This window comes from Carcharhinus amblyrhynchos, chromosome 9 (assembly GCF_965287045.1).
Source record: "Carcharhinus amblyrhynchos chromosome 9, sCarAmb.v2.hapA, whole genome shotgun sequence".
Lineage (NCBI taxonomy): Eukaryota > Metazoa > Chordata > Chondrichthyes > Carcharhiniformes > Carcharhinidae > Carcharhinus > Carcharhinus amblyrhynchos.
In genome coordinates, this window is record NC_137332.1 from 59,947,585 (window position 1) to 59,961,288 (window position 13,704).

The window sequence follows — 13,704 nt, forward strand, 5'->3', positions numbered from 1 at the left end:
AGCTTTCTATTTGTATACCAGGGCACCCGGATCCCTCAGTACCACAGACTTGTGTAATCGCTCCCCATTTAAATAATATCTTGCTTTTCTATTCCTCCTGCCAAATGGACAAGCTAATGCTTTCCCAAATTATACTACATCAGCCAAATTTTTGTCCCATCGCTTCACTTATCTATATCACTTTGCAGAAGCGTTGTATCCTCCTCACAACTTGAGTTCCTACCTTTGTGTTAATAACAAATTTAGCTACTATACACTCAACCCCTGCTTTCGAGTTATTAACATAAATTGGAAACAGTTGACACTCCAGCACTGATCCCTTTGGAAGTCTATTGAAAATGACCCATATATATCAACTCTTTGCTTCCAGTTAGCTATCCAATCCTCTGTCCATGCCAATGTTATCTCCAATATGAGCTCTTACCTTGGGCAATAAGCTTTTATTGGCACCTTATCAAATGCCTTATAGAAATCCAAACGTGCATCTACAGTTTCCTCATTTTTCACTCTGCTCGTTACTTCCTCAAAGAACTCTAATAAATTAGTCAAATATCTCTTTCAAAAAATCATGTTAACTTTAAATGTCTTGTTATTACCTCCTTAATAATGGATTCCCAATGACAGATGTTAGACTAGTTGGCCTGTAATTTCCCGTTTTCTGGCTCCCTCCTTTTTTGAACAGAGGTGTTACATTTGCTGTTTTGCAATCTTCTGGGACCTTTCCAAAATATAGGGAACATTGGAAGATTACCAACCAATGCAACCACTATCCCTGCAGCAACTGCTTTCAAAATGCTAGGATGCTGGCTATCATCGTTTCTCATGATTAATTCCCCAGTCCTACCCTTTAAGGGACTAACCTTTACTTTAGTTACTCTCTTCATTTTCATATCCTTATAGAAACGCCCACTGTCATAATGTCTGTTTTTTCATTCCTAGCTAGGCTTTTCTCTTCTTTGGTCATTCCTTGCCATTCTGCCTGTCCCACTCATCTCCATCCCCTGCTGTATCAATGTGAGATCTCCACTTCCTTGGGGAGCACCAATGCTGCCTTTAATTCATGCAATATAAGTGACAGACTCAACCCACTACAAATTGAGATGAAGCTTCACAAACTCATTTCAGCATAACCAGCATACAGGAAATGTTTTGATTAGACAATCTTGGTCTGGATCCAAATTTTGGCTACACAGGTAAAATGGCACTGTGCTGATCTGACTTATTGTGTATCCAGATAGTTTTATCTATGCATTCCCCACAGCTTCCTGTTTTCATCCTTCGCCCTGTTCAGGTGAAAATTCTAGAGTTTTTCCTGCTGTGACATTACAGGCAAGTGTGAACATTACAGTTCAAACGTGTCCAGCTCTGTCACAGACTACTGCATTCTATTTTTCTGCACAATATAGAAGGGAATGTATTTTAATGGCAACTTTAATTTTGCTAAGGCATTTTTAAGAAGAACAGATTTTTAAAAATACTTTTTTAACCAATCCTTAAGGTAGCAAGGGGTCAACAAGTTAGCAGAAAAGAATCAAAATTAAGTTTTACGTTTATATTTATTACAGCGTTGGAGAAAAGAACCGTTTCATTCAAAACCATCCCAATGAAGACAATAATTTAGCGAATTTGTAAAATTACATTTGCCAGACTTGTCTTTTTTTTCTCAGTTTAAAATGCACGATTTCCTGGAGACCGAAATCTACAGTAAAACACCAAAATTTCATCAGTATGTTCCAATCTGACTGCAAATAGGAGATTTACATACTCGTTCAGCAACTCTACAGCTAAACACAGTTAGAATGATTTTAAACACATCTAAAAAGGCAATTCATTTAGAAAGATCTTGCTATTCCCCCGACCCCCACCACCCCCCAAAAAAACAAAAACAAAGTATGGTAACATCCCATAACCTGCAGTCAGCACAATAAACACAGTTGACGTTCCTGAAAACTCTGTAAAGGGGTGCAGAAAAAACATCCCTCAATAAAACATTAGCAACAAATATTGAACACAAAACTACAATGTAGAATTTTTTCTTTTTTATAACCAGACTACAAGGTAAGAAACACAGAACAGCTACAATGTTATCAAGAATCAGCACAAGGGTTGTCCAGGCAAGATAATATTTTACATAACTTGATACACATTGTATAGAAGTGGGTTTAAACAAAAGACCATCTACAGGTAGTGTGTAACTGTACAGAGATCCCAGCACGATTGTAGTGCCACTAAAACGGTTTATTTTCCTCTCTTTCAATCACGTGTCTGCAGTTGTCTCTTTCTTGCGTACAGAGTTTTCCTCTGGATCGATAAAGGTAACAGAGGACTGAACCAATCCAGATTCGAGGTGTGAATGTACATGTGGGCGCAGGGAGGGGAGGATAGCGGGAGTTGGGGAAAAGATATACAATCCTCGCAATCTGCAACCCACTGCGTAAATCATCGTTCAGCTACACGGGTATGGAACAAGCCACTGATTAACACCTTGCAACTGGAGGGGAGGGCTCACAGAAGCAAGAAAAAATAATCTGCGCCACCAAAAAAAGGGTCTTCGAAAGTAAACCACATTGTGTAAACGTCCCAGATAAAATGGCTACAATATGGACAACATCGGATCTTATACCTAGACTAGCGCCTTATTCAGTTCAGCACAAAAATACACGGGTTCAAAGGATGAAGCAGAGGAGGTCTGTTCGGGTGCTAGAGGCGTTTACATTTTTTCTTTGCTTCAAAAAGATGCGATGTGTAACGTACAGTCCTTCCAGGAGAAGGGTTTTATGTCTTGAATCTTTTTTTTTGTCCTTCATGTTTATGGAATAAAAGAAGTTCAGCCTTTTTATTGCGTGAAACTCAAAATTGGGGTTTTGCCCCCAGTTCCTCGTCAACACGTTGAACTGCTTCTTGCATACGTTCTTTAATCTTCCAGAGGGCAGCCGTCTCGTCATTCTGGTCCTGGAGAAGGGGGAAGGGGAAAAATCACACGCTCATCGTCATGCTGGGGGAATACTGAAAGAAAGTGACAAAGATTACATGGGTTGGAACCATACATCTCATACCAGACCAATTCAGAAATTCTGGGTTCTACTAAACATGGCAGATCTGTAAATATAGTCTTTGAGACTGGCTGTTCAGCCCTTACACTCCAAAACAACTACTAAATTCCCACTGCTGTGAAGGTGGTGGGACCATATCTCCCTCATTTAAAGACAGTTTCCCCTCTCTTTGACACAAAGAGAAAGCTGAGCAACCAAATTATAGGCCTCCACCAATGAGCAGCAGGAACACCAAATTGTTGCATATAAATAACTCAACTTTCCCATAACACTAACCCCACCCTCCATTCCTTTTCTCTATCTCCCCCAAAACCAAAGCTGGATTCCATTCCCTGAAAGGAGCAGCTTTAAATCAGCAGTTTAGTACAATTTTAATAAAACACTTAGCTCTTCAATTTCTGAAGCCTAATAATCACTTTTAATTGAGGTTTCTCTTTCCAGTTGACTGTTTTTGTGAATGTACACATTTTTAACTACAGTTAAGTGATACCCAGCTTAGGCACACAGTTTGTGATCTTTGGCCAGTATTAATGGAAGAAGGGAAAACAGCAATTATCAGTTCCATTTTTCTTCCCAAGATAATGACTCAGTGCTTTGGTCCTTTAGGCGCTGATTGTGCGTCAGCATTTTATTCAGTTATTGGGAGCAGTGAGACATACTGGGGATTCTTTCCATTAGGATAAAAAAGGCTAAGAGGAAACCTGCTCAAAGTAGAGTGGTTTTAGATAAAGTAAATTAGGAAAACCATTGTCACTGGTCAGAGAGAGAAAGATCACAGTGGTTGAAACCATCCATTTTAGTTAAAATTCTAATTATGACCAACTTGCAAATCGAATTTGGTGTTGCCCGAAAATTAAGACATGTTACTTGTCAAAGCAAATCCACATTATGTTTTTTAAAAAGGGAAGTGGCTAAATATTTGGAAAAAGACAAAAACATAAAAAAGGATATGGGAGTGACTGGATGTTTCTTGGAGAGCGTGGACACACTCAATGGGCCAAATAGTAGTCTTCTGTTCTGGAAAATTCTATGCTCTATTCAGTGGCGATAGGGCATCAAAGCCAAGTCCAATTCTTATGGCCACACTCATATTTCCTCTCCTCTAACCTGGGATTCCGGGGAAGATTGTAAGCTCTCCTTTTGCCAGTTTTCCACCTCTGCACAGAAGGAAAAATTAAATCTAAGTCTTTCCTGCTCTCAACTGCTCAGTTTTATGTTTTCAGTTGAAAGAATTTTATATTGGGCACAGAGTCAATAAGTGCTCAAGGAGACAAATGCTTTGTTACTCCTATCATCTCTATTGTAGACAGTTTTTTGCAAACCCAGGTACAATAGGTATAATCAACCCTCAAACACTGTCACCTTGTAACTTTAAAGAAATGCATTTTAACAAATATGTCAGGAAAGGAAATCTGGGTGATAACAAAACTTTGTCTTGCTTCACAATAACACTAAACAGAATCTGCCATGGTTATTTGAAAGTATTCTTCTTTGACATTCACATATACTCACATTATCATTTTGGAAGGAGTGAAGAAAATTGCCTCCTAATTCACCGTCATCCCTTGGAGTGCCTGGAGGATTAGTAATGCTGCTCATATTGTTGGGAGAGTTCTAGAAATTAAATAATTTCACTGTCAGTAAAAGAAGAGCAATTTTCCTCTGCAAAGATACAACTAGCATATCAACTATCTCAAGCAAGCCCAAATCTAGAGTTGCTAAATGACAGCTTTACATTTCAGTTACAGGCGCATTCTTGTTAAATTCTAAATTTATGACTTTGACGTGGTATATGTTGCTCCTACTATTATCAATGTGTGGGTCTCTATTGACAAGATCTTAATCTTATTACATGGTGCACCAGCTGAGAGAGAGAGAGAACAATGCGATTCAACATTCTGGACAGGGTTTATGTTGTAAAGAATAAATAAAAATATACGTCAGTGGGTAGATTTTTATAAATCTATTACTGGATTACAATCGCAATTCTTGGCCTGTGGGTTGTGATACATGGAGTCCCTGGTTTTCTATTCCCAAACAGGATGGTCCAAAAAGACAAAAATAATCCAGAAAACTATTGATAGAATAAAGCTGAAATGAAAACAAAAAAAATGCTGGAAACATTCAGCAGTTCAGACAGTATCTATGGAAAGGGGAAGGTAGGACTGGCATTATAGGTTGATGACTTTTCGTCAAAACTGGAAGATTATATAGGATAAATGGTATGGAAACAGGCCGTTTGGCCCAACTAGTCCATCTGGTGCTTATGCTCCACCCAAGCCTCACATCATTTCTCATCTTTTTCTACCATTGCAGCTATCTATTTCTCTCCCACGCATGCCAGTATCCCCTTAAATGCATTTAGACTATTCTTTCAGCCACTCTCAGCATTAACTAATTCCACATTTTTACCACTCTTTGGATAAAGGTCTGAATTTCCTACTGGATTTCTTGTTGAATATTTTATGTTGATGGTCTCTGCGTATGCTCTTGCCCACAAGGGGAAACATTCTCTCTGTATCCAGTCTATAAAAACCTTTCAAAATTATAAACATCTCCATTAGGACAGCTAATCTAGTCTATCAATTCTATCAAGTCTATCAATTCTTCCTCCATATGTACACCCATGCATTTCCGCTTTCATCCGTGTATATCCTTTTTGCACATTCGCAAGTACTTTTCTATTCTTTTTATAATATGGTGACCAGAATGACACACTGGACTCTCAATATTGTCGAAGGAAGATTTGATACAGGTTTAGCATAACTTCCCTACTTTTCAATTTTGCTATTTTAGAAATAAACTATGGTCTTGCTAACTTGTGGCACAATGTTTAGCGATTGATGCATTGGTTTCTTTACCTCACCTAGACTTGCACTTTCCAAATAATAAATGATCTTCCTATTCTTCCTTCAAAACATACCACCTCTCACATTTATCTGTGTTGAACTTCATTTGCCAATTATTCACCCATTCTGCAGGTTTATTCACCCATTCTGCAGCTTGCAGGTGCAGCAGGTGGTCAGGAAGGCGAATGGGATGCTGGCCTTCATAGCGAAGGGGATTGAATATAAAAGTAGGGAGGTCTTGCTGCAGCTGTATAGGGCATTGGTGAGGCCGCAGCTGGAGTACTGTGTGCAGTTTTGGGCGCCGCACCTGCGCAAAGATATTTTGGCCTTGGAGGGAGTGCAGAGGAGGTTTACTAGGCTGATACCGGAGTTGAGGGGGTTGAACTATGAGGAGAGGCTGAATAAACTAGGCTTGTACTCGTTGGAGTTTAGAAGAATGAGGAGAGATCTCATTGAGACGTATAAGATGATGAATGGGATGGATAGGATAGAGGTGGAGAGACTCTTCCCACTGAAAAAAGACAGTAGGACTAGGGGGCACAGCCTCAAGATAAAGGGGGGGCGTTTTAGAACGGAGTTGAGGAGGAACTTCTTCACTCAAAGGGTGGTGAATCTCTGGAATTCTCTGCCCGTTGAAGTGGTGGAGGCTGCCTCGCTAAATATTTTCAAGAAGCGGGTTGATGGGTTTTTGATAAGAGAGGGGATTAAGGGTTATGGGGAGAGGGCCGGAAAGTGGAACTGAGCCACGACAGATCAGCCATGATCTTACTGAATGGCGGGGCAGGCTCGAAGGGCCAGATGGCCTACTCCTGCTCCTATTTCTTATGTTCTGATGTTCTTATGTTCTTAATTATGTCCTAATGCAATTTGTCCTCCCCAATTTGGTGTCATCTGCAAATTTAGAATCACACTTTTAACCCAAAGTCTAAATGGTCAATGTAAATTGTGAAAAGCAATTGTCTCCGCACTAATCCTTGTGAAACATCACTTCCTACTTTCTGCCATTCTGAATGGCAACCCTTTACTCCCAACCTTTGCTGACTGTATTTAAGTCAGCTAGCAATCCATTCTGCACTTGTCCCCTGGCTACATATTCTCTGACCTTGCTCATTGGTCTACTATGGGGTATTTTATCAAAGGTCTTTTGAAATTCCAAATAAATTGCATCTAATGCATCACCATTTTCTACTGCATTTGTCACCATCTCAAAAATGTTGATAGAGCTGATCAAAAAGGATTTTCCTTTTTGAAATCCACATTGACTATTCATTATTATATTTCTCATTTGTAGATGTCCATATTCTTTCCGTTAGTTAAGGATTCCATTATTTTTCCTACGACTGATGTTAAGCTGTTTGGTCTACAATTCCCTGGGCATGTCTTTCCATTCTCACATACAGGAATTGCATTTGTTTGCTGCCAATTTTACACACCTTCTAACAAGTGTGAGTAGCAATGCTTCTGATATCTCTTCTCTAGATTTTTTTGAAATACACAGATGCAGTTCATCTGAACCAGGGCTTTAACCTCTTGAGTTTATTTAGTTTATTCAATATATCCCCTTTTAAATATACTGATCGAATTACTTACCATTCAATGCCATGTCTCCCTGTTCTATTTCTCTGGTAAATACGGCAGCCAAATAATTATTTAATATTTCTGCCATCTCTCCATTGTCACCCATGGTATTATTCTGCCTTTCCCCTTAATGGTCTAATTCCCATCACAGCCTTGCTTTTCTCATTGGTGTGTCTGTAAACTATTTACTATTTTATGATCTTCAATAATTTAATTTCATAGTTGCTCTCTGCTTCCATAATTTCTTTACTTCAAGTGATCATGGTGATGATGGGAAAGACAAAAAGAGGCACTATTAAGAGGAATTAGTGAAACTAAAGACAAAATGAGACCAGAGGATGCAGAGTAAGAGGGGAGCATTGAAAATTTGATAATTTATCACTTGAATGCTCCATGGGCAACTGGGGATGGGCAATAAATGCTGGCCTAGCCAGTGATGCCCACATCCTGTAAATGAAAACTTCTTAAAAAACTTTCATTCCCATTCCAATCTCTTAGCCTTGGTTGCTTACATGTTCCAAAGGAGTTAGTTCAATACAAGCTCACATTTCTATTACGCACATCACTGATCTCAACCATTTAAAACCTTTATCCCAACTCCCAGTTACTCTTAGCTAATAGTTGTTGGCAACGTAGGATAGGCTCTCCAGTTTCCAAAGAATTGAGGTGATGGTAGGCTGATGCTTGGGATGATCACCCTCAACATCTTTGTATTTTTCTTTTCTTCCAGCAAATTCCTAAGCTGCAGTAACTTTCTCCCCTTTCCCAGATTTTCCACACTTCCCTTGCCTTTCTATTCGGCTGCAATCATTTACATTTCCTCGGGATTTGTGTGTATCTGTTATTTCTCTAATTTCTCTCATTCTTGCCTCCTTTTGTCAGAGGCATTATCACCTCTATCACTTAATCGCTACCATTCCTCCATGTAATCACAGACCTTTCTCATTTTTCTCCCCACCTTTTTTTTTCCCTGGCTGTAGTCCAAAGACAATTTTGTGCAGACATGAGACACCTAAAGTCTGTTCTGGCTCAGGTTACACATGTCACCAGCTCAGCAAGTGGTCAGGAGAAAGGAAGTCAATCAACATGGGGTCCATTTGGGAGATTAAGTTGTTTGTATATTTAAAGAAAACTAGACTGTACATAGCCAGCTGCAGAGTGTAGTTAAGATCCAAAAAAAATGAATATATGTTAAAGCAATTGCCCTGATTATCCACCTTTGGATGACGCAAAGCAAACTGTAAATTTTAAATTTGATTCATGTGCACTAACCATAGAAAGGAAACATTTTTACCAAAATGTCCAAATAAGTTTAACGCACTGAACATTATACTTACATAGGAGATTGAATTAGTGGACCCAAGAACAAAACTCTGCTTCTGAGTTCTTCTACAACATGCAGTATTTACATGGAATAATATTTATCACCCTCCCCCGCACCACCTCGATCCCGCTTTCCATTCCTTACCAATTCCAGTTGTGCTTAGTTTCTGTTAGAAAGTTATATTGAGGAATACATTTTGGATGAAATTAAATATTAAAGCTAGATTTGTACCTTAGGGATCCCGTCCATATCTCCTGATCCTGAGGAGAGTAACAAAGTGAAACATTTAGTTTAAAATGTGCTTTGCTTCTACAAATTACCCTACATGTTGGAGAATACAAGACAGTACTGGAAAGAGTGCTGAAAATTCCATCATTGTTTGTAACATTACATATTTGCAGCTTGCTAAGATACATTACAACTGTACTTTACTTTTCCAGGTAAATAAATCCATATTCATCTCCTTATGATTACAGTATCTCTTTCCTACTTGAGAACTCAGAAGCCTGCTTACTTAAAATGAATTTTATACACCTAAACAGGGTTAAGTTTTAACACTGATTCCACTGGCTTGCTTTCATGATTATTTCTGTGGGAAAAGCAACTTACCTAATGATCCATTCATGTGATGTGGCTCAATTCCTCCCATTCCACCCATTGGTCCCTCGGAGCCAGGACCCAGCGGGAACTGAAAGGAGAAATGGAAACAAAACAAAAATAAGCGTTCAAGATTTCTATGGCTGCTGCACAAGCGGCAAACATTCTGCTTATGATGGTTGCCCAAGAGTCTCTGGTGATGACAAAAGTCCTGAACACAACCGATCGTTATTTACAACTATGAAACAACATCAAAAACATACAACTCTTGTCTTCTTTCCTTCCAGATGTTAACAAGCCTGCTGTGTAAGTCCAGAATTGTCTATTTCATTTTTAAAAAATCTTTTTCAATTAATTTAAGTATGTTAATCCTAAATGCCAATTTTGTGTTTTATGTACCATAAAGGAAAAAGTTGGCATTTTTGTTTCCATTGTGACTCAAGTTGTGAGGAATCAAGAGGTTTATCCCTGTAGCATTTTTTCTTCTTTCTTGTAGATCCTAAACTTACATTTGATCGGCTTCCTCCAGGTGGTACTGGATTAATCATTGTGTACATATTGTCACTGGAATTCGTTGAATCTGTATTCAAGGAAAACAGAAAAACAAATCAACATAATTAATGGAGCCTCCATTCATACACGGCAAACATGCAGCACTTGCATGGGAAGTTCTCCTGAGTTTCTTGGTCTGTCTTTTAAAATAGTACTTCAATACTTCTTTTAAAAGCAACATTTTCCTTTAACAAGCAGCTGGTGATTTGGTGCAGGAATTGTCTACTTCGGCTACTTTGTTCATGACATAACATTTACAGCAGAGTGACAGGCTATTTAGTCCTGCAGCTCCACACCAGCCCCTCTTGCCCTTTATCAAATCCGTGAACTTGATCTTTTAACCCTCATGTTTTATCTTGGTTCACATTAAATGCATCTAATACATCTTGGGCAGCATGGTAGCACAGTGGTTAGCACTGCTGCTTCATAGCCCCAGGGACCTGGGTTCGATTCCCAGCTTGGGTCACTGTCTGTGTGGAGTTTGCACATTCTCCTCGTGTCTGCGCGGGTTTCCTCCAGGTGTTCCGGTTTCCTCCCACAGTCCAAAGATGTGGGGGTTAGGTTGATTAGCCATGCTAAAGGTTGCCCCTTAGAGTCTTGAGATGCAGAGGTTAGAGGGATTAGCGGGTAAACATGTAGAGGTATGGGGCTGGAGCCTGGGTGGGATTATGGTCAGTAAAGACTCAATGCGCCAAATGGCCTCTTTCTGCACTGTAGAGTTTCTACGATTTCTACACCATTTACCTCAGCTACTTTTGGTTCTGGTATCATCCTCATGAATGTTTGTTTGCACCTCGACCAGTCCTCTATACCCTTTCATAATGATGTATGGTAATCCAAGCATGGTCTACCAATATTCCATAATGTAACTTCTATTAATCTGTGGGACATGGGTGTCACTGGATGGCCAGCATTTATTGCCCATCCCTAATTGCCTGAGGGCAGATGAGAGTCAACCACATTACTATGGCTCTGGAGTCACATGTAGGCTAGACCAAGTAAGGAAGGCAGATTTCCTTCTCTAAAGTACATTAGTGAACTTGTCTGCTTTTCAATTCTCTATAAATGAACCTGTGCTTTGTTTACCCAAACAATGGCATTAATTCGCGTTGTTACTTTTAGCGATTTCTGAATCTTTATCCCCATAACTTACCACACAAGGTCACCACAGAAAACAAGCGCTGAACTTGCAGTTTATAGATGAATTAGCTGAAGTTCTCCGCCAGTTCATTCTCTAGTTAAATTATACAACACCCTCACCTACATTCATCTAGTATTTTGCACCAACTTTCTATTAAAGGAGCAATACGTTATGAACAGTGTTCAATATTATAAATTCATTTTTTGTTTTAAGTTGAATGATGATGGTAACTAATTTTTAATGGTTGCTGAGCCCCGGGGCATTAAGGAATGCAGTGAAAGGAACTTAAGTCAATAAAACATCCTACATGACAGTGACTTGTCAAAGTTCATCCCTTTATAACTTCAGATGCTTACCTTTTGGCGCCTCTCCACCGGTTACAGATTTAAAAGGGATTTTAAAATCATAATCATAAAATCAAAGAATAGTGCAGAAGGAGGCTATTCAGCCCATCAAGCCTGCACAGACAACAATCCCACCAAGCCCTAACCCTGTAACTCTGCACGTTTACCCTGCTAATCTCCCTGACACTAAGGGCAACTTAGCATGGCCAATCAAAATTTATTCCAATGGTCAAAAAGGATAGTAGGAGGAGAAGTAATAAGCCGTGGATAACAAAGGAGGTGAAGGAAAGTGTTAAACTAAAAGCGGAGGAATTTAGAGTAGCTAAGAGTAGTGGGCGAGAAGAGGATTGGGAGAGGTTTAAATGTCAACAAAGATTGACAAAGAAGTTGATAAGGAAAGGTAGGAGAAACTATGAAGCTGGGCTAGCGCTTAATATAAAAAAGGATAGCAAGAGTTTTTATAAATATATAAAAAGGAAGAGGCTGGCTAGGGTGAATGTTGGTCCTTTAGAGGATGAGAAAGGGGACCTAGTGGTAGGGGATGGGGATATGGCTAAGGTATTGAATAACTTTTTTGTTTCTGTCTTCACGGAGGAGGACGTGAATAATTTGCCGGGTGTTAGCGATAGAAAGGTGGTAGGACTGGAGGGTCTTAATGACATTACTGTTACTAGAAAGGCGGTGCTCGACAGACTGGAGAGGCTGATTGTGGACAAGTCCCCAGGACCGGATGGAATGCATCCGAGGGTTCTGAAAGAAATGGCGGAGGTGATAGTGGATGCCTTGGTGGTTATTTTCCAAACGTCGCTGGATTCCGGGGAAGTGCCGGATGATTGGAAAACGGCTAATGTTACGCTGTTGTTTAAGGAGGGTGCCAGGCAAAAGGGCAGAGAAAAGATCACCTGGTGGAAACCCACGCAAACATGGGGAGAACATGCAAACTTCACACAGTCACCAATGGCAGGAATTGAGCACAGATCCCTGGCACCATAAGGAAACAAAAGTTGCAAAATTCAATCGGTAGCCAATAAATAGATCGAACTAGGAGTAGCTTCCTCGTCATTTTTTCCTTATGTTTCTGGTATTGAAGTGTTTCAAGTGCAATAAGTGAAGGGCACAGTCTTCCAAACCACTGTTTACTACCATATAATTACAACAGGTCAGTGAGTAACCCAGTTATTGATGGAATTTGGTTACTGAAACAAAGGAGTAATTACTTTATTTGCATTCATAAATTTATTACATTGAACACAGTAAAAAAAAAATTACGTAAAGCTAGGCACTTGACACCAAAAACACTGGACTCGAACAATTCAAACTTGTTCTCTGGTTATATATATTATAAATTTAAAAATTATCTATATGGTGTCTGAGACTCATCAGAACAAATTCATATACAATTCATTCAATATAAAAAGTTAAACTGGTAGCTCAGGTACAAGTATAAAATTTTGTATCAAATTTAAGTGCAAGTGTAGTGCACTTTAAAAAGAACATTATTTAATCCAATTGTCCAATTACATAGGTAATTAAGTTATGTAGTAGGTGCTGATGACACAGTTGAGGGTATTATTTAGGAGTATTATTGAATCCAACACTTACAAGAAACCCATCAACAGAGAATTATTTATCTCATACTGCTGACGTTCTTTCAGTCAGTGCCTAAATTGCGTAATCAACACATACTGTCTCAAGAAAAACATACTGGGGCAAAAAGCAGGCAAGGCTTGATCTTTTAGAAAACAATTGCTGACAGGACATTTGTTAGGTTGAAATGTGGTAGCTCATACGTGTTTTCATGTGAAATCTTGACAAGTAGTTAAGACTAGCACGTGTTCAAGATTTTAACAGCAGTATTGAGAGACTCATGGGTAAAGTTGTACCTGCTGGACTTGGCATTATTGGTGTCCCTGGAGGACCTCCACCACCAGGGGGCCCCTATGAACAAAACACACAAATCAGCCTCATGATTGAATCATTACAGTATGCAGTAGGTTATGCTGTTGTGAGCATACTGCACAGAGGGCTTGGTGCATTGCTAAATATTCTCAATACAAAAGTAGAAAACAGTCTACTGAACATAGAGATTTTTGAGAGCCCAAAGGAAACAGGAAATCATTCCAACATCAGGTCAAATTTGTCTGCCTCTAGGCTGTAACCAACACTAGTTCCTAGAGTCACAGATGGACTTTAATCAACTACTAAAAATATGGTTGAAGTGATTGCTTAGTCATTTTACCTTCGTGGTCCCTCTCTTTTGGAGAAG

At 39.3% G+C, this 13,704-nt stretch overlaps 1 protein-coding gene across 8 annotated transcripts in view; it reads right to left on the minus strand.

Moving 5' to 3' along the window:
* Positions 1-2,024: 2,024 nt before the first annotated feature.
* ssbp3a (single stranded DNA binding protein 3a) overlaps positions 2,025-13,704 on the minus strand; it is a 164,292-nt gene continuing 152,612 nt past the window's right edge. For 4 of the 8 annotated variants that reach the window (XM_080195786.1, XM_080195782.1, XM_080195780.1 and 1 more), the window contains 6 exons: positions 13,322-13,376; positions 9,911-9,981; positions 9,414-9,492; positions 9,036-9,064; positions 4,566-4,667; positions 2,025-2,952 (listed from right to left, as the gene is read on the minus strand). In XM_080195786.1, coding sequence (XP_080051912.1) covers positions 2,851-2,952; positions 4,566-4,667; positions 9,036-9,064; positions 9,414-9,492; positions 9,911-9,981; positions 13,322-13,376 — 438 coding nt within the window. In that variant the 3' untranslated portion in view covers positions 2,025-2,850. Of the gene's footprint in view, positions 3,007-4,565; positions 4,668-9,035; positions 9,065-9,413; positions 9,493-9,910; positions 9,982-13,321; positions 13,377-13,704 lie in introns of all 8 variants that reach the window. The other 4 variants (XM_080195788.1, XM_080195787.1, XM_080195783.1 and 1 more) reach the window with 1 other exon arrangement.